Source organism: Cordyceps militaris (genome assembly GCF_000225605.1).
Source record: "Cordyceps militaris CM01 unplaced genomic scaffold CCM_S00005, whole genome shotgun sequence".
NCBI lineage: Eukaryota > Fungi > Ascomycota > Sordariomycetes > Hypocreales > Cordycipitaceae > Cordyceps > Cordyceps militaris.
The window spans coordinates 1,193,344-1,217,318 of record NW_006271973.1 but is presented as its reverse complement, the minus strand read 5'-3'; the positions used below and the strand labels follow the sequence as shown (position 1 = coordinate 1,217,318).

At 54.2% G+C, this 23,975-nt stretch overlaps 8 protein-coding genes across 8 annotated transcripts; 6 read left to right on the top strand and 2 right to left on the bottom strand.

Moving 5' to 3' along the window:
- Positions 1–1,377: 1,377 nt before the first annotated feature.
- On the bottom strand, positions 1,378–2,110 carry CCM_06749 (TRAPP complex component Bet3, putative; the record flags this gene model as incomplete). Its single annotated transcript, XM_006671889.1, has 4 exons — positions 1,378–1,689; positions 1,742–1,964; positions 2,014–2,022; positions 2,076–2,110. The coding sequence occupies 4 exons, from the start codon at positions 2,108–2,110 to the stop codon at positions 1,378–1,380; spliced, it is 579 nt and encodes a 192-aa protein (XP_006671952.1).
- Positions 2,111–2,486: 376 nt separating this feature from the next.
- Positions 2,487–3,701, top strand: CCM_06748 (U5 snRNP complex subunit; the record flags this gene model as incomplete). The annotated part of the gene is made up of 4 exons (XM_006671888.1): positions 2,487–2,618; positions 2,667–2,793; positions 2,844–3,599; positions 3,652–3,701. 4 exons carry the CDS (start codon positions 2,487–2,489, stop codon positions 3,699–3,701), a joined length of 1,065 nt encoding a protein of 354 aa, XP_006671951.1.
- Positions 3,702–8,278: 4,577 nt separating this feature from the next.
- On the top strand, positions 8,279–9,748 carry CCM_06747 (zinc knuckle domain containing protein; the record flags this gene model as incomplete). Its single annotated transcript, XM_006671887.1, has 3 exons — positions 8,279–8,548; positions 8,598–8,963; positions 9,494–9,748. The coding sequence occupies 3 exons, from the start codon at positions 8,279–8,281 to the stop codon at positions 9,746–9,748; spliced, it is 891 nt and encodes a 296-aa protein (XP_006671950.1).
- Positions 9,749–10,612: 864 nt separating this feature from the next.
- Positions 10,613–11,609, top strand: CCM_06746 (uncharacterized protein; the record flags this gene model as incomplete). Its single annotated transcript, XM_006671886.1, has 2 exons — positions 10,613–10,826; positions 10,897–11,609. The coding sequence occupies 2 exons, from the start codon at positions 10,613–10,615 to the stop codon at positions 11,607–11,609; spliced, it is 927 nt and encodes a 308-aa protein (XP_006671949.1).
- A 414-nt stretch (positions 11,610–12,023) lies between these two features.
- CCM_06745 (metaphase-anaphase transition protein (Mlo2), putative) lies at positions 12,024–13,736 on the bottom strand (the record flags this gene model as incomplete). The annotated part of the gene is made up of 3 exons (XM_006671885.1): positions 12,024–13,478; positions 13,529–13,583; positions 13,636–13,736. The coding sequence occupies 3 exons, from the start codon at positions 13,734–13,736 to the stop codon at positions 12,024–12,026; spliced, it is 1,611 nt and encodes a 536-aa protein (XP_006671948.1).
- Positions 13,737–14,264: 528 nt separating this feature from the next.
- Positions 14,265–16,916, top strand: CCM_06744 (DNA replication licensing factor mcm2; the record flags this gene model as incomplete). The annotated part of the gene is made up of 2 exons (XM_006671884.1): positions 14,265–14,278; positions 14,327–16,916. 2 exons carry the CDS (start codon positions 14,265–14,267, stop codon positions 16,914–16,916), a joined length of 2,604 nt encoding a protein of 867 aa, XP_006671947.1.
- A 1,263-nt stretch (positions 16,917–18,179) lies between these two features.
- Positions 18,180–21,114, top strand: CCM_06743 (uncharacterized protein; the record flags this gene model as incomplete). Its single annotated transcript, XM_006671883.1, has 3 exons — positions 18,180–20,081; positions 20,132–20,398; positions 20,452–21,114. 3 exons carry the CDS (start codon positions 18,180–18,182, stop codon positions 21,112–21,114), a joined length of 2,832 nt encoding a protein of 943 aa, XP_006671946.1.
- A 1,069-nt stretch (positions 21,115–22,183) lies between these two features.
- Positions 22,184–23,338, top strand: CCM_06742 (Protein kinase-like domain; the record flags this gene model as incomplete). Its single annotated transcript, XM_006671882.1, has 3 exons — positions 22,184–22,722; positions 22,760–23,180; positions 23,258–23,338. The coding sequence occupies 3 exons, from the start codon at positions 22,184–22,186 to the stop codon at positions 23,336–23,338; spliced, it is 1,041 nt and encodes a 346-aa protein (XP_006671945.1).
- Positions 23,339–23,975: the final 637 nt, after the last annotated feature.

The following is a 23,975-nucleotide window of genomic DNA, read 5'->3' as shown; positions in this document are numbered from 1 at the left end:
GAAAGCGCGAGCAATGGGTTGGATGCCAGCGGGCGACTCGGGAATGCCGGGTTCAGATGCGATGGTCGATTCCACGCGACGTGGAGGTTGAAGGCTCGACGGTTTGGCTTGCCTGCGACCAGCGGAGATGGGGTACCAGGCGTTTCTTGGGAGCCGTGGAGACTTTGATTTCGTGGATATGGGCCGGGCTTAGATTGCCTCTTGGTGGCGGGAGAGGGACAGACGCGGTTCGGTTTGGTGCTACTTCGAGCGGATTCGCACTGTGCGATCTTTTCTTGCTCACTTGGTCGTAGCGCCTATCTGCTGGGAAATAGGGGAAGGGACGGCGCTTGCACACGTTTTCGAGGGGTAGAGCGCACTGTACCATCGTTAAGGTAGATCACTAGAAAACGTCGCCACCACAGTGTGGGACAGTGTGAGCCCTGTTGGCCCCGAGCAGAAATATATGGGGCCACCGGCGTATGTGTGAGCACACACGGTGTATTTTCTGGGCCGCTTGGCGCTAGTCTCTGCCTAAGGCAGCTAAGAAAGGGCTCACTCACCACAGACATCAGGCTACGTGTGGGCTATTATTACCGGTGATATATGTAGGTGGCCAAGCGGCTGATATGTATCAAGAAAACGTCATTTGAATGGTATGTTAGTATAAAACGGTCAACGTATTTAGTTATTTTGTACGCTATTTCTCTTTTCTTTTCTGAGATCTTGACTCTACCACTTACCCTGTCATGGTTGCGCCACTTTACTTTTCGCCATCTGAAGTTACACGCCACTCGGCCGTGTTTTACACAGCGCGCAAGTGAAGGCGCGAAGAGCTCGGCGCGCAGAGACTTGGCTGTCTTGCACACATATCACTACCTGTTTGACGTCAGGGGAAGATACGATGTGAATTCGAGGTCAGCACTCCAAAAGGAGTACTCAGCGATACTAGTTTGAGTTGAATTAATAATGCATCTGTTGGTTCTCTAAGCCGAAAACTAAGGAGCAATATTACTGGGACAAGCGGGACCGATGGTTCATTGTAGCAAGCATTCTTGATTCCGTAGTTGCGTTGCGTAGGTAGTCGATTCAATTCCGCCGTAGCCGCATCTTCCTGGAGGGCCGGCGCTTGCTAGTAATGGTAGCTCATCTCATTCGTACCGAACTACATGGCTCCACGCTCCATGAGATATCTAGTTCGTGACTTCTCAGAGTAGGATATCGGGACAACTCTGTGCCGAAACGATATCTCAATCCAGTACATTCTTGCATCAATATTGGCGCCTTTCACGGGCTGCATGCTATGAAAATACGACTGCTTTACCAGCTATTGTGACCAACACAAATCGGACCAAAACGTTGGTCATATAATTATTAACAGTTTGCCCGTGAAGCCGTCTAATCATCCTCCGGAGGTAGCTCATCATCGATATATCGTATTAATGATACCCTCATTTCAGTCGTGTCATTGCCTCGCAGCACATCGCTGATAAAGTGCGCCTCGACTTGCATTTGTACCATTTCTAGCGCACCCCTCAAAACCCCGCAAAGAATATTCGAATACCACAACTCGTCTTGTGCGCGGCCGTCATCGGGTAATTCGACAAAGTCCGCAAACGGGTTTTCGTCAAATACCAAGGAAAACTGGTTGTTGTCCGTTGTCCAATTTGTTACTTGCGGTGTGATATTCAGGAAAATTTTGAATCCGACCTGTACCAAATTAGTCAACTCCGCCTGTAGATATGGCTTTCGAAAGTCATACCCGGGAAATCATGTCCGCTGTCTCGCGGAAGTTGGCACATCGCTTCATGGTGTTGGACTTCGCGAGGTAGTCCTCGATCAGGCGCAAGCCAATATTGTATCCCATCTTGTCCAGTTGCTTGTTTACTTCCGCATAATCGCCATCAAAGTCTTTGCATAATTGCGAAACCACGGTACCGTAGGTCAGAGTCACGAGCTCAGCGTTGACTTTATCGATTCTCGTCCTGCGTTTCGGTCAGCCGCTCTTCAGCTCGTTGCCAATATATTTCGTACTTCCAGATCCTACAAAATCGTTAGAATATAGTCGTGTATCTAGTTTTAGCGCGACGACTTACTCCTCACCGATGCGAGAAGCCTTGCTAGAGGCCATGTTTGCTGCGGCTCGCCCCTTGCTTTCTTGTTCGTCTTGTAGATCGCGCCGCTGTGGGAGGTCCGGATTGTGATGCAGTCAATAATGGAAGGTAATCTATCCGAGGATCTCCGGATTTTGTCGCAATTATGGCCTCTCGAGCTTGTTGTGCAGAAAGGTTGAGTGACAGCTTGGGGGTGGCCAACGGTGGAGGGGACCAAGCTTGGGAAGAACCAGCGGGCCGACAGCCAATGAGCGCCCCAGCTTTCAGGTAGCTCGCGCCGCGATCGATAATTTTCCATCCAGACCTCACCAACGCGCCTTCAGCAATCGAACGCCCTAGGTATATCGCAGCCTCGAATCCGCGCAATTTCTCCCGCGGTTCATTGCCTGCAAAATGTCTGCCGAGAAGAGACCCGCCGACGGCGAACCAGGCACGTCGCATGTCCTGGTGAAGCGCCAAAATGTCAACAAGTCAGAGGGTGCCCTTGCTCGCCTGAACGCCTCCAGCAATGCGCTCGTGCAGTCGGTAAGTTATTTCATATTTTTCTGCCGGCCAAAGCTAATATTGCCGCAGGCCCCGAGAACGAGTGCGCTGCAGGCACCTGTAATGCAGTTGACGGGTCATTCTGGTGAAGTATTCACAGCCAAATTCGACCCTACGGGAAACCTCATTGCGTCTGGGTCAATGGATAAAAGTATATGTATGTGCGATGTCACTTCCAAGTCAGACGTCGCAGCTAATCCATCACAGTACTGTGGCGAACATACGGCGATTGCGAAAACTACGGCGTACTAAACGGACACAAGAGCGCGGTTCTGGATCTACAGTGGTCTCGCGACTCCGAAATCTTGTACACTGCCTCTGCCGACACGCACCTGGCGAGCTGGGATCTGACCTCGGGCACAAGAATTCGACGGTACATTGGGCATGAAGAAGTTGTCAACGCGCTGGACATTACGCGCCGTGGCGAGGAGATGCTCATCAGCGGCAGCGACGACGGCTCAATCGGCATCTGGGACCCGCGCACCAAGAACGCTGTCGACTATATCCAAACTGATTTTCCAGTCACGGCCGTCGCCATCTCACCGGCTGGAAACGAACTCTACACGGGCGGCATCGATAACGACATCCGTGTGTGGGATCTGCGCAAGAAGTCTGTTGTGTATAGTATGGCTGGCCACTCGGACACCATTACGTCACTAAGAGTGTCGCCGGACTCCCAATCGCTGCTATCGTATGCCATGGACTCAACAGTCAGGACGTGGGACATTCGGCCATTTGCCCCCACGGAGCGGCGGATTCGCACTTTTGACGGGGCCACATCGGGATCAGAAAAGAATCTGCTTGGGGCCAGCTGGGATGCTGATGGCAAGAAGATTGCGGCTGCGTCAGGGGATGGTACTGTCCTCGTGTGGTCTAGTGAGAACGGCAAGCTGTTATATAAGCTCCCTGGCCACCGCGGCACCGTCAACAGTGCAGAATTCTCGCCCAACAAGGAGCCAGTTCGTAAGTACACATGCACTTTGTCAAGCCGGGAGGTTTGCTAATGTTTCCGCAGTTCTCTCCGCGTCGTCGGATCGCACTATGCTTCTTGGCGAGCTGAAATGATGTCGGGCAGGGGAGCTATCTAGCGACGGTATCCGTATAATGAGTTGATTCCGACGCCCATGTATGTCTGCATGCAGAGCGAAGCGGCTTGGCACGGCACTTTGCGGCATAAGGATCAGCACAATCGCCCGATCGTATCTAGACCGGTATGACGGGACCCCAGATTCACGGCCATTGTGCAACTTTGGCCGTGAGAATAAGCTCATCCTGGAGGCAGATGGGGTGCCTGACGCGTGGAGCCTCGATCTGAATAGCCATATCCAAGACTGAGTATTGCGGCTGCCTAGACGCATGTGCTAGGCATCATAGGAGCCGTCCTTGGAAGAAGCAACATTGTATATAATACTGTGAACAATAATGAAACTGAAATGTCATAACCGGGCACGTAGCTCTGTTGCAGGCGACGCGCCCGGCCATTTGATTGGTTGAGGCTTATGTGTGTGACGCTTGCCCTGCTTCACATGGGCGCTCAGCTCGTGTCACAACAAGAAAAGGGTGCCTGACACTTTTTATTCTTTTATTCTCCGCACTACCCTTATTCCAGGACCCTGTAACTAACTAGCAATTCTCAACCCGAATGGCGGGTCGTCCACTCGAGGGGGGTAATAAAAGTCGCACCATACTGGCCATGATCAGCTGATTTTCAAGATGGACTCTTTACTGTTATCATGAGAATTGCTTTTCAATCCTTATGGGTGGTCAATACAATAATGATATTTCTTTTTTTTGCCGACAAGATGTTTCGTCTAACTTGAGTATGCTGCCTTCGCTTGCATGCATCTATACGCCGACAGGGATGCTGAAACAAGGCCGCTTCACCCAGGACCACCAGCGTCCAACCAAAATCGCCAACTTGCTGCCTTCATGGCCACTCGATCATGTGCAGGAAAGACATTGCCCCCTGAAGAGTTTCAAACCGACAAGCAAGAGCTCCGAGTACCAGCCAGGAAACTATCAGGCTTTGGGGAGGCCTGTCGCGACATTTCTGTTGGAGCAATCTCCAGCCAAGAAAATGACACACGCTACCAAAACTCGTAACAGGAGACGCCCGCCACATTGAGGCACTGCAGAGCACGCATAAATGCAAACACGCGGAGTGCAGGCAATTCATTCGCGTCGTATTGATCCCCGTAGCTGACTGGCCCCAGGCTGCAGTGTAATAACTCACTCAATCACTGTTGAGCATGTTGGAAGCAACTTGTTTCGTCGGTCTTGGCTGACCAGGCCTCATTGCCCCTTTCACGATCCCCATCCTTGACTTGACTGATTCTTTCTGATCTTGGCCTTCTTCTGGATGTTGACCCTTAGCAAGATTTCCCTTTGCCATCATCTCCATTATACGCCCTTTTCATTGTCATTTTTGGTCCGCTAGTTGCAATATCCCGGGATCAGCGTATACTTGAGGCCGCCCTCGACCCACCGAATTTGACGTTGATATCGAAGCTTCCTTCAAGGCTGACGAGAGCCCGTGGCATGGGGGCAGCCTAGCTTGCACATAGTCCTGGGTAATCGCTATTTTCTGGAGTTACTTCGAGGAAGAATTCGCAGTTGGCAACGAAACCGCAGCGTATCTCTGCGACAAATCTCAACAACGTCGCCGACAAGCTTGCAAGACCACGAAAGGAGCTCCGGAAGCTGAACACGGTAAACAGAGAACGAGAAGATTGGTTCTTGAGGACCATGTTTCCTGCCAGGGCGGAGAGCATTAGGCGAGATCTTATACAACGAGCGCATGCGCAGAGAAGCGATGCTATGGAGCGAGGCTCTGTCAGTCATGGGCCTTCGGAGGCCTCGACTGCTGGGGATACGACACAAAACACAACACAACAAGACACATCGCGCACTTCCAGATTGGCGAGGTTATTCTCACGGCCACTTGACCTCGTTCGGAACTCTGGCACCGTGGCGGGGGGGAGCAGGCAAGGGCCAGAAACTCCCAAGACGCCAGACACACCCAGACCAGGAAGCAGAACACAGGAGAATGCAAGGCCCAGAAACGAGGGTGCTGAGCGTCGAGCGCCTGGAATTGTAGAACCGCCCCCAGCTATCGTGGCGGCAAGCGACCCAAGCTCGGACGCTGGGACACAGCAAAGGCAATCAGCGAATCACCGATCCCGACGGAGAGGAATAGTTGAGAAGATGCAGTGTGATGGGACGAAGCGGTTTCTATGTTGCCTGCCCTGGATCAAATCTGGACGAGTGCGTGTGACGCTGGTGCATTCCCTAACATCAGGGTTGTTCGTGGTATTACTACTGGCAGTCTGTAAGTCACATTGATGCCGCCGCCCACATGGTTGAGATTCGACTAACAAAGGCTGTATAGACCTCGGGTTATCGTTGACACAGCACGTCCAAACAAGTGAACTGACGATTCTGTTATTACTCATCATTGTCACCTCGGCGCTATTTTTCTGCTACAACATGATGCGGCTGTGCCTGGCGGTGAAACGGGGCGACAGGCCGGTTGCGGCGACCCGTGGCCGGCCGGCGATGAACCCGGCGGACATGCTCAGGACCGGGTACGCGGTGCCTCGACGGCCGATTCGGGTGGTGCTCGCGCAAGATGAAGAAGTGGCGGGGAGAGAGGAGGTGACGAACAAGCTGACGCCACCGGCGTATGGATTCTGGCGTGAGAGCGTGGTATGTGCTTTTTTGTTTTTTCTACTAGCTACTTTACGATGTTTTATACTAACGAGGAGAAGCGACTGGATCCGGACCGATTGTACTGGCAGCGAAACGAGGCAGCTAGACTAGAGGAAGCTGTGCCGGAGACGGAATCGGAGCATGCACCTGCTGCACCTGGCACACGGCGACCGCCGTCGTATGTGTCTGAAGACGGTGTATCATATGTGGTTGATGCCATGAGTGCGTCGTCGACTGGTACGACGACGGCCAGTCGAGGGCAGATGGCGAGATAACTAGCAGGATGTGTGCGGTTCGAAGCAGGGCGTTTTGGGTCATGTGGCAACAATTGCATTTCACTACGCAGAAACAGGCAGCCGTAGCAGTAATTAACTTACTATATTGATTCAATTTTTTTATTTAGTCAAGTCAGCCGCACGCCACTTGGCCGATTGATCGATTTGTTGCCTCTCAAGCCGGGGTCGCCGAGGGGGGAGGTCGCGAGGGCGGCGCCACACGGCACACGGGGTACGTTCGCCAGAGTATGCTGCTGAGGTCCGGGCGACCGGTATCAATTGCAATTCGAGGAACGGACATGTCGGTGGTCATCAGGGATCAGGGATAGTTTGATCCGGCAGCCAAGGGTCGGGATGCAGGTGGTGTGTGTCGGGGAAAGCTGGTATCCGTGCAGCGACTAGGCTGGGAGTCCTGCAATTCGCGACATACGATTGGACACAAACTGATGCCGACTAAGTGATTAGCGTATTTTCCTGAGATTGATTTGCGGCGTTTTCCTCGCGACATGGTGTTGCTGTTACTGCACCCGGGGAAACCAACCTGAACCCAAAGTGCCTTGCTCGCTAGCCTCCCTCCACAAGTAAAAATTTTCCCAGCCAAAAAGCCAGGGCGACAGGCTCCAGGCTCCAAGTTCCCAGGCGCCGCCGCCCCCTCCTCCGCAACTGCACTGCTCCTTTGCGCCAAAAAGCCAAAAAGTCAATCCCTGCCCGTGCTTTCCTTTCCTCTTCTTTTCTTTTCCCCTTCGCATTCTTCAACATCTTCATTACTCCAGTTTCTATCCGATTGTAACTAGGTGGACAGTTGTTTTCCCAAGTCGACTCTCTTGCTCTTATCATCATCCTTTTTCTCCTCTACCCCGTCTACATTTATTCCTCGGAACATCTCAGGTACGTTGCTTACACGCATTCGCTGCCTGCCTATTTTTCTCTTGTCGCCACTTGCGCCGCTTCGCGCTGCCAGCACCCGCCTCGCCTGTCACTGCTTGGCCACCACCGACGCTCACACTCGCTGCGCCTGACGCGATTCGCAAAAATAAAATAAAAGAAATGGACGAAAGAGGAACCCAGAGTCTGCGTGCCATGCGAAAATTGCGCCGCACAGTACCTGCATCCCGTCGACTTGCTTTTGCGCCGTCCGCTCAATTTCCGTTTCGATTTTTGTGTGCGACCCGATCCTCGGCACCATCGGCACGCAAACTCAAAAACCACGACAAAAAAACCACTTTGTGGTTCTGAAATTCACCCTCGCCGCGTCTCTGACAGTATCGCTGTTCTTTTCCATATTTGCGACAGACAACACCCCGCTGCACTCGCCGCCACAACCTCGGTCCTCTCCCACCAGACTGCGAAATACCATGTCGCGCCGCACCCCCGGGTGCCCGCCCACGTGGCGACGCGACAAAATCACCTACTAGGCCGGGAACGTCTCTTTACCCTGCCACTCTGAGTTTCCATATACACTCGTCGCGCAAGGCTACGTGTCGCCCAATTCCTGCGCGTACCCTACGACAATCCACCAGTGGCGAGGCAGCATGTGACTGAAAGCGCAAGTGGCGCGAAGCAAAGGCAGACATACCAGCATTACCAGCATGACAGCGGCACAACTTCATGCACGCCAGCTAATTTACATTTGCTAACCCCAATCGACAGTACACTACCATGTCTTCTCTCTCTCGTCGTGCATGCTACAAGTGTGGCAACGTCGGCCACTATGCCGAGGTCTGCTCCTCCTCTGAGCGCCTTTGCTACAACTGCAAGCAGCCTGGCCACGAGTCCAATGGCTGCCCTCTTCCTCGCACCACCGAAGCCAAGCAGTGCTACCACTGCCAGGGTCTTGGTCACGTTCAGGCTGACTGCCCTACTCTGCGCCTGACCGGCAATGCCACCTCCGGCCGCTGCTACAACTGTGGCCAGCCCGGCCACCTTGCTGTATGTCCTCTGTTAGCCGCTCGTCTTTTACCCTTCTAACGCTCCTCAGCGTGCTTGCCCCAACCCCGTTGGTCCCGCCGCCATGGGCCGTGGTGCCCCCATGGGCCGCGGCGGTTATGCCGGAGGAAACTTTGGCGGCCGTGGTGGTTTCGCTGGCGGCCCTCGTCCCGCTACCTGCTACAAGTGCGGTGGTCCCAACCACTTTGCCCGCGACTGCCAGGCTCAGGCCATGAAGTGCTACGCCTGCGGTAAGCTCGGGCACATCTCCCGCGATTGCACGGCTCCCAACGGCGGCCCTCTCAACACCGCCGGCAAGACCTGCTACCAGTGCGGCGAGGCCGGGCACATCTCCCGCGATTGCCCCCAAAAGGCCGCCGTCGCTCCTGAAATTAACAACGAAGTCGACCTGACCAACGTCCCTGCTGCACCCGTTGCTCCCATCCCTCCCGTCGCATAGTTTTCTGCCCACCTATCCGCCTCCGACAATACATCGCTTGTTTACGGCCTCGCTGTAAGCTATTCATGGCAACGAACTGCGCGGGGGCGACAGGTCTAGACTCGCATTCACCGCCATCTTACAAAGACGGTCGATTGAATCGCAAGCCTGGCAATTTTCTTGTTATTCTTGTTTTGATGTCTTTTGCAAGTTCACTTTATCCTGTCCGTGGATCAGTTGACGCATTGACGCGTCCATCGACAAACAACTTTCCTTGAGTGTTTTTACTATTCTCTCTTTGCACTGTTGGGAAATTTGTATTGCCGGGGATTGGATGGGTTGTCTACACGGCAAGCTCTCCTATGCTTGGTTCTGCATGGCGTCTCTGGTTCGCATGGGTACATGCGTTGCGCCTCTTTTTCTCTTCAATGTGCCCGCCCGGTTCATTTATCATGGAACGAGTTGTGTGGCATACCTATTTTATTTGACATCTCCCTTATTATCACCAGGCCCTCCCCCGGCAAGACACGACCAGTTTACGAAACGATGACGAACTCGAGGGAACGGGGAGCGTGCCTGGCCAGACGACCACATCATTTTCATACATTTTTTTTTCTCAGCAAGAGCGCGCCCTGGTAATTGAGCAACACCGACCCACGGGTCCCGATGTCTTCTCAATGGCGCTCTCTGCATATGACCAAATCCCTTTTCATCCGAATGACTTTGGATCAAGACACCCGTCAGCATACCTCTCTGCGCGTTGAACGGAGTTGCAGACGTGTGTGTGACTGACGTGGCTCTTCTTAACGACTACGTATTTTAAGACACCGGCGATGGATATACCCCGCGAAAGGCTGTGTGTGCCAAGTTGTGTTGAGCAAGGAACCGACGCGTGCTTTCCTGATCGGTGCTGTACCATTGGCGGCGATTTACCATCCAATGGTGACAGTGAGATCCGGAAAAAGAGGGATAAGAACCGCGTGGTTGGTGGTTGAGTGCAAAGAAACTGAATGAAGAAGGAAACACCCTATCTCGGTAAAGGGAAGGGCAAAAACTCTTTCAAACTGCTGAGGATGAGACAAGTAGTAGTGGTGAGAAGAAAAGTGAGCAACATTTCGGGAGTATGTGGCATGAATTAGTAATGCGAAGAGGAATGACGCCAATTTGAAATGTTTGCAACGTAACCTGAATGCTGCTGCGCACCTCAATTCTGTGCAAATGAGTGGAAAGGCACCTAGCAGACATGTAACACCGCGATGGAAATAGGAGCTCCGAATGCACAAGTGCACACGTGTGTTACTGAAAGGAAGAACTCGGCGCAACAAAATACACAAACAAGAAGACTTTGAACTGCCGCCAATGCCTAAATTGTACAGCAATTGCAAGGTTCTTAGATGTTCAGGTAGAAGATGCTGGCGGAGCACCGGTTACATAATCATTGTGTGCCTGCAAGACAGCCTAGCTCCAAGCTGGGGACCTCCAACAGTTCACTTTGACCGTAATTCATTTCACGACAGCACTCCCAGACAGAAATAAACACTTCGCTTTTCATCACCCTCCTCGACGCCAGACTGTCCCTCGTTCTATCGTGCGGAATGAACGGCATGAATGGCATGAACGGCCCAAACATGGGCGGTGGCGTGCCCATGCCCACGCCGGCCGGCCACCAGGCCGAACTGAATTACATATACGGCATGGTGGAGGAGCTCAGCAGACAGCTCGCCGAGAACAGAAGAGTCACAGAAGACATTGTCAGCGGTCTCGGCCGTGTGCGTAATCGCGCGCGGATACAGGGGCTGGACAATGACCAGATCATTGACGCCGCAGCCGAGGAAATCAACCGTACAGTCCCCCCTAGACACCACCCCCTCATTTCAAAAACCGAACCCAAGTCTGACCTTCTCGCGTCCAGGTCAAGACCAAAACATCGACGCCCTCCTCTCCGTCCTCTCCGAATCACTGGAAAAAGCCAAGCACTCGCGCGACGCCAACGCGACGCTGCTGACCCAATTTGCCAATGCGCTGGCCGGCATGCTCAAGCAGTTTCACGAGTACAAGGCGCGACACGTCGCCGACGTGGCGTCGTGGCACCGCTCCTACCGCGCGCAGCTCGACGAGGCGCGCCGCGAAAACAGCCGGCTGCGGGACCAAATGGGCGAGATGCAGGCGCACGCGGCCACGGCGAATGACGCGCTGCGGCGCTTCCGCCGCGCGTACGACGCCGAGGACCGGCGCACCCTCTGGGACGGCCGCGTGCGCGAGACGGCGCTCCGCCAGGAAGTCCGCTTCTGGAAGCGCCTCGCCATGCCCGCGCTCGAGGACGACGACCCCTACTGGAGCGCCGACGACGACATTGTCGACGCGGCGGAAAAGGAGCGCCTCGTGCAGCTGGAGCGGCGCGCGGTGCAGGAGCAGCAGCACATGGCGCGCCACGGGGACGAGGAGGACGAGGACGGGCTGCCTCCGCCCATGATGATGATGCATGCGCCGACCCCCCCGCAGTTTCACTCTGGTGGCGGTCCCATGGGCGGCATTGCGATGCAGAGAGGCGGCGACGATGCCCTGCCGCTGCCCCCGCCCAGGCCGCTCAGTGCTGCTTCGAGTACCGGCTCGACAGGCTCGTAGGAAGGCCTCGAGCTGTACGAGGAGATGCACGCGGCGCGGCGACGCTGGGTCTTGGGGCGGGTGTAATTTTGGGACAAAATTGGCATTGCATGTAGCAAAAATACCTTGTACTTGTGTATATATATGCTGACCTCGTGGTCGGGTTACGGGATTGGTAGTTTAATGGCATCACGAAACGAATTGCTTTTTTTTTTTCTGGCAGTTGAGTAGTAAACGCAAGTGCTCGTAAATTGTTCTTATTCTGATTCCCAGATGCCAAATTTGTTAAACGCAACGACTTTCGTCCCAAAACCCACAGCCCGCTCCTCAACACCGCTGAATTTCCAGTTCTTCTGTTATACAAACATGTATACACCACTACACCGTTGTAGCGTTTCCTCCTCCACACGACCGCGTTGAAAGATGATCCCCCGCTTAATACCCTCCCTGCTCGCGACGCCCATCGGCGGCGCCGCCGCCATCCTGGCCAGACCCCGACGCCGACGCGGCGGCGCCCTCGCCGGCGTCCCGGATGGCCTGCTCGTCACCGCGCAGCTTGGCAAAGTAGGCCTTGATGTCCTCTGCGCCGATGGCCTGGCCGCTGTCGGCAAACTGCTGAAAGAAGGGCTTGAGGCGCTCCTTGAGGTGGTTGTACGCCATGACGCCCTCGATGGCGCGCACGCGGTCCACGTTGCGCAGCGCGCTCTCGCCGCGTTCGAGCAGGCTGCCGCTGCCCGCGGTGGAGCCGCCGTGCTGCGAGCCGGCGTCGTCGCCCTTGTCCGACATGGGCGGCTCGTAGACGTCTTCCGCCTCGAGGAGCTGCGGGAAGAGGGCGAGCTGCCGGGCGCAGTCGCCGCAGCGGCAGAATCGGTCGCGAAAGTCTTCCTTGAAAAAGAGCGAGAAGCGGCCGGTGGGCGCCGGGCTGAAGTTGGGGAGCTTGCAGCCGCGGGGGGAGGGGGCTGTTGTTGGCTCGCTGGTTATGTTGGTGGATGCGGGAGCGGAGGGCGCTTCGTCTTCGGTCTTGACGCGCTTAGCATCATCTTGCTGCTCGTCATCGTCTTCTGCTTTGCGTTTGCCTCCGGTGGACGCTTGGGACGCCTCCGCAATCGACGCTTGAGGTGCCTCTGCGGCTGCGGGATCGAGGAACACAGCAGGGAGAAAGCCAGACGTGCCAGCATACGCCTTAATCCAGGGATTTGATTCGACGCACTTGTAGCACAAGAAGCCATCAAAATCTTCTTCCTCGGGGAAACCAGGAGGCATAGGTGGCTCCTCGTCGTCATCCGCGGCGTTGTCCTCCGTCTTTTCTTCCCCCTTCTCCTCCGTTTGTTTCTCATCCTCGTTGACTTCCGAGATGACTGCAAGACCATTCCCATTCTCGTGCTTCTCGGCCTTCTTCTTCTTGGGCATCATCGATTCGTACCATTTGGGTCCCATGCCCACGAGGCAGCCTGGATGGTACCAATCCTCACCGCAGCCGCCGCTCTCCTCGGTGCCGAGGCCGAGGCACTGAAACATGGTGCCCTTCTGCTCAAAGGGATCATAGTCGCAGTCGCACGCGCAGAAGCGGTTCCGAAAGTTTTTGTTGTACCGGTTGTTGACGTCGGGCTCCTGCGAGTGCACGTTGCCGCGTGTATTCGTCTCGTCGTTTGTCTGCAGCACGCACGGGCTCGTACTGGGTAGTCGCTTCGTGCCGCAGTCGCAGGTAAAGTTCCGCTTCTGGAAGATTTCGACGAGCGTGTGCTCTCCGTGGCACTGGACCGAGCACGAGTAGCAAACGCCGGCGGGCATCCACGTGTCGGTGTCGGTCGCGGGCGCGGGGCTGCACGTCAGGCACGCAAAGACGCTCTGCCTCAGAGGGCCAAGGATTCGGGTGCAGTGGTCGATGCTCTGCGGAGAGTTAGCGTGTTGCACGCGACTGTTGGCCGGGGTAGACGTACGAAGGGTAGCGCTTCGCGCGCATCAGCCTCGAGGAGCTCTTGGTTGCGGATGAACCTGGAAAGTGTTAGCGACTGTCCCAGAGTAGGTGTAGACGGTATTGGCGTACTCGGCAGCTGTCTGTGAGGTATCGGACTGGTTGGAGAAGCTGTTGCTGCGCTTCGATGTTTGCGTAGCCGCGACCTCCTGCTCGACGCCATTGGAGGACATTTTGCGAAATTTCCGATGGCTATTATCCTGCTTTCTTCATACAAAAAGATTAACAGCGCCCGGCGGTTTCTTTGGATGAACCTGTTGTGAGGGCGAAGTAAGGCGGCTCAGCAGCTGTCTGATACGAGCCACTTTACGCGGGCAAGCCAAGTTGTTAGGTAAGCTACCAGGCGCAGCACAGTATTGTCGCGTATGAAAAATCGATAGTAGGAATCCAATGCCAAAAAAATAATAGTAATAATGCTAATGCAAAAGTTTATTTCTCTCCTTGACTTGCAATTGATTTGTCTCGCTTCTTTTGGACTGACTCCGCGAAGTGTACCAACGCGTCAGTCTGATGAGGCCTAGTGCCACTTTACGCGTGTGACGCGTTTCGACGCGAGAATGTGGGCGGCCTTGTGGCTCCCTTTCAATCTCGGGTGTCAAACATCTCGTGCAAGCCCCTCCCACTGCTTCAACCCATTTTATTCTTGCAACTCCATCTCCTCGCAACCGAATTGAACCCATTCGGTAATTCACACATACACAATGAGGTTTGTCCCGTGAAGTATACTATCCTACAAACGCTCCTAACCACATGGTTACCACAGCTCCCCGCTCAGAAATAACCCTGCCTCGGGCAACAGAGGGGCTGCTTCTCACGGCGGTCGCAAGCGCTCGCGCACCGGTGGTGATGATGGCACCTCTCCTGTCGGCCTCGTCTCCAGTCCCATGCCGTCGTCTCCCCCCGCGCCGTTTGCCATCGCCCACGGCATCGACGACAACGACGATATTGAGGAGGAGCAAGAGATTCAGGACGACATTGACGACCTTGATGAGATGGCCGACGATGATGTCGATCTTTTCCGGGAAGGGTATGAGGCGGATTATCGAGACAGAGAGGGTGACGAGTACGACAAGGCCGACCTTGATGATGAGGGCGACTACGACGACATGGACTTCGGCGCCAGACGACGCCTCGAGGCACAGCTGAGCCAACGCGATCGCGAGGTTGCTCGCCGACAACGTATCCCCGCTGCTTTCCTCCCTGGCGAAGACGACGATGGCGATATCGATCTCACTGCACAGCCCCGCCGCAGACGCCATCACTACGATGAGGACCCTGACGATGACATGGACGGCGACATTCTGGAAGAGGAGCTTTCACTCGAGGCCCTTGGCGACGTCAAGGCAGCCAACCTCACGGAGTGGGTATCGCAGGCTCCTGTGCAGCGTACTATCCGTCGCGAGTTCAAAGCTTTCCTCACCTCGTACACGGACGCGTCTGGCTCCTCCGTCTACGGTAACCGCATTCGAACGCTCGGTGAGATCAACGCCGAGTCGCTCGAGGTCTCGTACGAACACCTGTCCGAAAGCAAGGCTATTCTTGCATACTTCTTGGCCAATTCTCCCGCCGAGATGCTCAAGCTCTTGGACGAGGTTGCCAACGAAGTTGTTCTTCTGCATTACCCCGATTACGAGCGCATTCACAAGGAGATTCACGTGCGCATCTTTGACCTCCCTGTTCACTATACCCTGCGTCAGCTCCGCCAATCTCATCTCAATTGTCTTGTTCGCGTCAGCGGTGTCGTGACTCGCCGCTCTGGCGTCTTCCCGCAGCTCAAGTTAATCAAGTTTGACTGCGCCAAGTGCGGTACGACTCTAGGACCGTTCCAGCAAGAATCCTCCAACGCCGAGGTCAAAATTACGTACTGCCAGAACTGCCAGTCGCGAGGACCGTTCACGCTCAACTCGGCGGAGACCGTCTACCGCAACTACCAGAAGCTGACTCTCCAAGAGTCTCCTGGTACCGTCCCCGCTGGCCGCTTGCCCCGCCAGCGAGAGGTCATTCTCCTGTCAGATCTGATTGACACAGCTAAGCCTGGTGAGGAGATTGAAATAACAGGCATCTACCGCAACAACTACGATGCTCAGCTCAACAACAGAAATGGTTTCCCAGTCTTCGCCACAGTTTTGGAAGCCAACAACTGCGTCAAGTCGCATGATCAGCTCGCCGGCTTTCGCCTCACCGAGGAAGACGAGCATGCTATTCGTAAGCTCGCGCGCGATCCCAATATTGTGGACAAGATCATCAACTCTATTGCACCTAGCATCTACGGCCACAGTGATGTAAAAACGGCTGTTGCTCTGTCACTTTTCGGTGGCGTTGCGAAAACCACAAAGGGCGCGCATCATATCCGCGGCGATATCAATGTCCTCCTTCTCGGTGATCCTGGTACTGCGAAGTCTCAGGTCCTCAAATATGCTGAGAAGACGGCCCACCGAGCTGTGTTTGCCACCGGTCAGGGAGCCAGTGCTGTCGGTTTGACCGCCAGTGTGCGACGCGACCCGTTGACGAGCGAATGGACTCTGGAAGGTGGCGCTCTTGTGCTCGCGGATCGTGGCACATGTCTGATTGACGAGTTTGACAAGATGAACGATCAAGATCGCACGTCTATCCACGAAGCCATGGAGCAGCAGACCATTTCCATCTCTAAGGCTGGTATTGTCACAACCCTCCAGGCTCGCTGCGGTATCATCGCCGCGGCTAACCCTATCGGTGGTCGCTACAACTCGACGATCCCCTTCTCCTCCAATGTGCAGCTCACGGAACCCATTCTGTCCCGTTTCGACGTCCTTTGCGTGGTGCGCGACACGGTGGAACCCGCCGAAGACGAGCGTCTCGCGCGCTTCATCGTGAAATCGCACAGCCGCAGCCACCCTCTCGCCGAGGACCGGACGGAGGATACGCAGGCCGCGGCCGGCGACGAGCAAGAAGAGGCGGAGCGCGCCCGCAAGGATAATGAGATTCCCCAGCAGCTGCTGCGCAAGTACATCCTGTACGCACGCGAGCGCTGCAAGCCCAAGCTGTACCACATGGACGAGGACAAGGTGGCTCGTCTCTTTGCCGACATGCGACGAGAGTCGCTGGCTACGGGCGCCTACCCCATCACCGTTCGTCACTTGGAGGCCATTATCCGCACCAGCGAGGCGTTTTCCCGCATGCGCCTCTCCGAGTACTGCTCCTCGCAAGACATTGACCGCGCCATCGCCGTCACGGTGGAGAGTTTCGTCGGCAGCCAAAAGGTCAGCTGCAAAAAGGCTCTGGCGCGGGCCTTTGCCAAGTACACCCTGGCGCGTCCAAACTCGCAGAAGAAGGGCGGTAACTCGCAGCGTCGACCTACTGCCGTCATGACATGAAGGCTACGTGTTTGTCCTATTCTGCAGCTTATTATGTGTGTACTTGTTGTGAAGATCTACGTGAAAGATTCATGTCTTTGTTTGCTTGCGGGCGTCAACTGGGTTCTGACTTTTTTGTCTTTTTTTGTCAATCTTGTTCGTTTTCAGGCGTGTATGTGGGGTCATGTTCTATAATGGTTATGAGATGAGTCAATATCTACGATCCTTTCGAAATCTATCTCTCTTGTCCCGCGTTCGTGTACAGGGTGTCTTGCAGCGATGAGTTTTTGTCCGCGGGACTAGCGGTAACACATCCAACAACTCCTTCCCTGGGGCACGAGGCAAGAGCGAACCGTTTCTATATTTGGGATAGGAGATGCGCCTCGGTGACAGAAGGACTCCTCGAGTGCATATTCTAGGTGATGGAGCTTGCATCCGGCGTAGGCCGTCACACGGGACCCAGCCACCAGGTGTCTTGGGAGCTGCCGCGTAGAAGGCGGCCGCACAATGCCTGTCGGCGGGATAATTTTAGCAAACTCGACCTGTCAGCGAGTGTTCTCGTGTCTATCTTACGCAGCCTCGTCGCAGCCCGCATATGTCTAGTTCGGTCCATCGCCCCCAGCCCAAACGCAAGCACATTTCAGCCGGACATGCAGGCCAATGGGAGGCAGCCCCAACTGCATGGAACATGCATCAATTGGCTGCATGGCTGCATGGCTGCATCGCGGGAAGGCGCCTCATGTGCGACCGTGGGGGCCCGCACCAATATCACACGCTCGCGCTGATTCGATATTCTGCTGCTCGACGTTATCTATCTGCTCTGCTTCCGTCAGGCTGGGCGATCGCCGGTCGGGTTCAAGGCTGGGGGCTGCATGATGCAGCGGAGCTGTAAATTGTGATGTGCGATTCTAGCAGATGCAATTATTCGTCCTTACCTGCCTATCCTTTTTGGGTACGATGGCTGTCGCATATTGTCTGGATCCAGGTATATCTAGAGCAGATGGCTGTTTCGTGGGATCTTCTCTTTGATCATTCCTCCTCACTATCCCACACTGAAATTATACACCTCCTGTCCTTATTCAAGAAACACTGAGAGCACAAAGGCCATCTCTACCATCTCGTTATTTGTTTTTACTTGCTTTTCGATGGTAGTTTCCTATTCGTCCGGCTTTTATACGAACCCCGATTCCACTGCTGAGACAACCTCGGGCGAGCTGTGCTGTGCCGGCTGCTTTCACTCGGCCAATCCATTCTGCTGTACGGCTACTCGTTCTGGAAGCAACCATGTCTTATCATAAAGCGCCGCAGGGCCCTTCCTCTCCGGACAATGATCAAGACCGGTCGTGGATCTCCCCCGTGTCGTCGACAATGAACTTTGACGACCTTGGGGACGGGCCACACCTCTTGTCCAATCTCTCATTCAATCGGGGTGGCCCGGAAGGTACGCGCGAGAGCGAACCCTATGGGCGGCAACACGAGGTTCCATGCAAAGACACGGACCCCGACATTGCCCCATCCCCCAACTCTAGCCCTCACCATGGCAAATTCAATCTCCAAGACTCATATCACAATAATCCACTCGGTCTTTCTCACCAGAACAACCAATCCAACATTCGTCGCCTACCAGTTGTTGTGGACGCAGAATCTGCTACAAACAGACCGTCGGTTTCGGACTTGACGCAGATGGGAACAATGAGCGGGATGGCATCACCAGATGAAACTTTGGTGGGGGGATACTCGCCCCAGAGCGTCTCTCGCTGGGGACGTTTCTGGAGATCCAGTTACAAGAGCCTCGGTCACAAGAAGAGTAGCCGCGATTGTCTGACAACGGACATGCAACCAATAGATGGAGCTACATGTCCTGTACGAGCCGAAGAGACTGCCTGCGAGAGTGATTCATACTCTCCATATTCAGGTTGCGGTAAGCTGCCTATACCAGAGATACTTCGATTGATGCTGACCATTATTCAAGATAACGGCCTAGGGCGTTGCTCTTCACGAAAAGATGTCGAGAAGCGACGCTTTTCAGCACCTGTCATCGCTGCCTTCATCTTCTCGTTGCTTTCGACTGGTCTGAGTGTCCTTTGGCTCTACCTGTCCATTAAACAGCCGCGATATGGTCAACATGTATCTTCAGATGGAAAGCTGAGCCCATCGACAGCGACTCTGCTGGCCGCGTTTCTTTCCAAGACGATCGAATTGACTTTTGCCGCGAGCTATATCACCGTTCTTGGCCAGACTCTCACACGAAGGGCCATTTCTCAAAGGTCGGGAGGCATGACATTGACAGATATGTCGATGCGGAGCTGGGTTATTCAACCTGGATCATTGGTGGCACATTGGACCAATATGAAGCATGCGTTACGGAGCAGCCTCGGCATACTTACCATACTAGCGGCATTGGTCGCCACATTCTACACGACAGCCTCCGACGCAATGGTAACACCAAAGCTAAAGTTCGGGAGTTGGGAGCACAGGGAAATGTCGGGCTATGTCCGTTCCTCATACGCCAACTACAAGTTTATGTCCGATTCGTGTCGAACCATGCTGAAGTCAGAGGACGCGGTAGAGTCACCGAGATCGTGCAGTGATGTGATGGTATCTGGAGAATCATACCGGAATCTGCAAGCCTTCATGGGTGTCTGGACCGACATCAACACGAATGGGTCCTCGAATAATATATATATAAACGACAGACCGCCTGGAAAAGCGACCCTGAACGGCACCACGACACTTCAGGGATCTTGGATTGAGACGGAGCATAGCAACGTGACGGCGCATTTTGAAAAAACGGGCCGGATCATCAACAATGTCACTCTAGCCATGCCTCACCCTGGCGTCGCTTTTGCAGCGATCTCGCCCCAAAACAAAATCCTGCAACCACGACACCTCGGCGGCGTGGGAGAATATTCCGTCAGAGCAGGCGTCGTATCTCCGGCCATAAATGTACTGTGCGTCAACATGGCGCCGGACGAACTGAAGCCGCTGATCTACACAGAGTGGCCCAACGCAAAAACAAACCTTACCAATGACGGAAAGCAGAAGACGGGGTGGGAGAATTGGACATCTGAGGTACCTCCCGATAGCGACAGCAGTGGAAAGCCCAATTGGCGGAACAAGACGGTCGTGGATGACATCTTTCGCTGGGGGGCCAAGTATGAACGAAGAGCACCGTTCTTCCGATTAGTGAGTTGAGACTTGATCTTGAAGTATTTCACTAGTAACCAGCGCCTTAGTATCCAAGCGACTACAGCACGGTGATAGACACTGGCTTAAAGTCGCCTGATGCGGTTTACATCTTGGGCAAGCGTCCCTTATTTGCGAATTACACACTGTGTGAACTTCGGTCGTGGGTTTCTCCGAAGTGTTCGACGCGGTTCAACATTTCCGGAATCAGTGGAAGTCGGATGGAAGCCCATTGCGAAGACCGCAGCGATGCTAATAGCTATTTGCGCTCTTTTCCGGCTGACCAGGCCTGGCCACCCCCGCAAGCAGATTGGAAGGCAAGTGAACAATCGAACCCGTCCAGCGAAACTGCAGACTAACTTGGCGACAGGCGCTTGGTGACCAATGGCGAACCGCGTCCGACTTGAATGGCGGCGAGCGCGGCAGCAAAGCTGCCAATTCGCGCATCCTGACGCAGCTGGCTCTCAAGACTCCCTCATTGCCGTCGTACCTTCCTTCTATAGCGGAGGCCCTGGCTGTGTTTGCCAGCTGTACGCTTGTGCTCGGCTCCGTGGATACGCCGTTTGTCCATTTCTGGAATTACAGTGTGCCGGACAATATCATGGCCGCCCCTGGTGTTCTCCAAGCCTTCCAGGCCTCGGTAATCACGCAAGAGTATACGTCTAGCCACATCCACAGCTGGCAGGCTGGATTCTATTCCATCTTGGGTCTCATGTGTTTTCTCAACCTGCTGTGTTTACTTTACCTCATCTTTCACACCAAGTTTGTAACAGACTATACCGAGTCGCAGAACTTGTTTTCGTTGGCGTTGAACAGTGCGCCGGATGATCATCTCAAGGGCAGCTGCGGAGGAGGGCCCGAGAAGCGAGATTTGGCGGTGCCGTGGCGGGTAGGCTATTCACCCGGCACGAACCATTACTTCATCGAGCATGCCACCGGTAACAAACGGTGGAACAAATTCACCGCCCGCGAGGCTCGCAATTCCGCCTGGAACAACTTTGACAGGCTCAACAAAAAGCGCTGGTGGCAATGAGTCGGTTCAGCTCGGACTCTGGTACATGCGGCCGTCGGCCGTAAAATTATCGCGTCCCGTCTAGTTCTTTGTCGTTGTTCTCAGTCTCCATAGCAAGCAGTCCTGGTCACTATTTCCAGGGTAGCGTTCGTCTGTTTTCGCAGTTTAATGATCATTGCTCTGAACCATTCTTCCACACAATCAGACCGTGACAAACAGAAAGTAAAACGGAGATATAGGGGCATGTGCACCCTTTATCCGACGTCGCTACAGTAGCGCTGTATATAATCCCGTGTCCCGTGCATGATGGTGAAGGCTCAAGGGTGATGGAGCATTTGAACGTGGTCATGTAGCTGCCGGAACAGCAACCGGGAAGCGATATTTTTGACCAGATGGGTGTCGAGTTGGTGGTGGTGCGCATTGTCGTGGTAGCAGGTGACCGTAGGGTCTTCAACCAGATCCCATAGCAGGAAATTGGTAAAGGATGTCCTGCCGTTGTATCCAATCCATGGCTTCGCCTCGATAATGGCCGCTCCACGTCGAGTGGCCTCATAAGCCTAAGCACGCTGGGGCGTTGGGGGTCGACTTCGCCGGTGTCGGTATCCATGGCGCTGATGGCCACCTTGAACTTGTGAGCGCACCCGCTGACATCCTAGCGTCTGCAAAATTATTCAGCGGTCCGACAGTTTTGACAATGACCTCGGTCGGGATGCCGTGTTGCCGTGTTCGCGGCTCGATGGGGAGACATGGCGGGTGATGCTGCGTCCGAGTAGCCCCTTTGATATTGCGTTACGAGCTGTGCCTCTGATTTTGGATGGACAGAGACATGGATGTATTATTGTAGCCAGACTGACCTCGACGGCTACTGTGCCAGATTGAATTCGACGGCTACTGTGATGAATTGGTAATAGCTGGGACAGGGGCAGCGCGTTGTAGCTTACCTAACAGCTTGGCTTGCGCGGGCGCTTCCAAGCTGCGAAGGCGACAAAATCCTTCAGAAATATAATTCAATCCGAAGCGTCGCAGCTACTCTTCCTCCACGTCTCCTCCTCAACCCATCAAATTATAAATCGCTATAATACTGCCAAACATGGCCTCCGATATTGAGTATTACGCTCTGGAGAATGATATCAGCAAATTCTTCCAAACTTACACTTCTGCAACACGAGAGCAATGCGATCAATACGCTGCCTCGGTCGCTGGCGAACCCGTTACTCCTGAACCAATTCAGGGTATGTGGAGCTACACGGTGACAGCAGGACCGAGGTGGTCCATCGTCCAATTCCGAGCACCCTCATCGCTCCTCGACATGGAGCTCCTGTTGCTTGCACGAGATACGCATGGGCCTATTGTGCCCGAATGCGTGTACCAGGGAGCCATTGGCCACCCGATGCCGCTACCCGTTTATCTCATGGAAAAGCTTCCTGGAGTCCCCTATTGTCTGGAAAAACTGCGAGGACTCAGCCCTAGCAGTCCGATGTCCCCTGCAGCAACATCTCGAGTCATGAACACTGTAGCCGACTTTGCCAGGTTGCTCCTCTTCTTCCACGATGCTGCTTTATACGGAGCCAAGACTGATGGACAGATTCTTCGCCTACTCTTGGCGGAATCCGCAGGCAATGGAAACATGTGCTATTGGAGACCTCCTCACTGAATTCCGACAAAGGATCGGTGTTCTGGCCGATGCCTTGCCCTCCCGCTTTACTGACAAGCTAATCTTCCTCGGCGAAAAGCTTCCTTCACTATTCTCATCGCCATATCCTCTCGTTCTTAGCCATAACGACCTCTGTGAGATGAATGTCCTCGTCGATCGTCATACCGGCCACATTACAGGTGTCATCGACTGGGAGGAGGCCCGTATCCTCCCATTCGGCTTTTCTCTCTGGGGGCTCGAGAATGTGCTTGGAAATATGGACTCTGAGGGCTGGCACTATTACGACAACCGCGAGGCGCTCGTTTCCTTATTCTGGCAGGTCTTCAACGAGGAAGTTGGGTCGACCTCGGATAGACAGGCAATCGAAGTGGCAAGGACGGTTGGAATATTCTATCGATACGGCTTCGCTTGGGCTCAAGACTCTTGGGCGGTGGTAGGCGAGTCTGACTCTTCGATGCGATATCTTAACGCCCTTTTCAATACCTCGCTCTAGGTTCCCAGAGCTCCTAGGTCCTTTATAGATGGACCATCTTGGAAGGCTTTCTCAAACGCAATTTCTACGCTGTCCAAGTTGCTCAGACTAGCGGTTAAAGTATATAAAAGCATGATAGTATTATCAGTGAAATTTGCCGGTGATTTTTTTTCCGGCGACTGGGATCGTGGGATGGTACAAAGAGGCTGAAGTACTGGGCCATGACTCAATACGGCCGAGGCGAGAGGCGTAGCCAAGCGATCGCAAATCCCAGATTTGATATGTCAGACCGACACGTTCAATTGGTACTTGTTGCATTTTGTAGCCAGAGGTTTACAGGCCCAGCCATGCTGCTATACAAACAACAGAGTTCCTCTTGTTGTGTGATCGACGTTCCGGACGGTGTGTTTGATCTTTTGAGCCAATTGAAATAGCGGGATTCCTGGCCTGGAGTTAATCAACTAATTGCTCCACGTCTCAGTCGCTTTGACAGTCGACGCGGAGAATTGACAACAAGCACAGATGTCTTGGCCGTTGGGGACAAGCTTTCTATCGGCCCTTTCGCGGGGAAGCAGGGGTCCCCGAGCCAGCGTGACGATCACCGCCCAGCTGACAATGGCGCAGAGTAGAGAAAGCTTCTCGCACGGGCGGCTTTTACTTTTCAAAAGCCTCTCGGTGATGGGCATAATCAATTACCGCGGCGGCGCTTTTTAGGCTGCAGATTAGTGTCAGCCACCCGGCCTTGGCCTTTTCAAT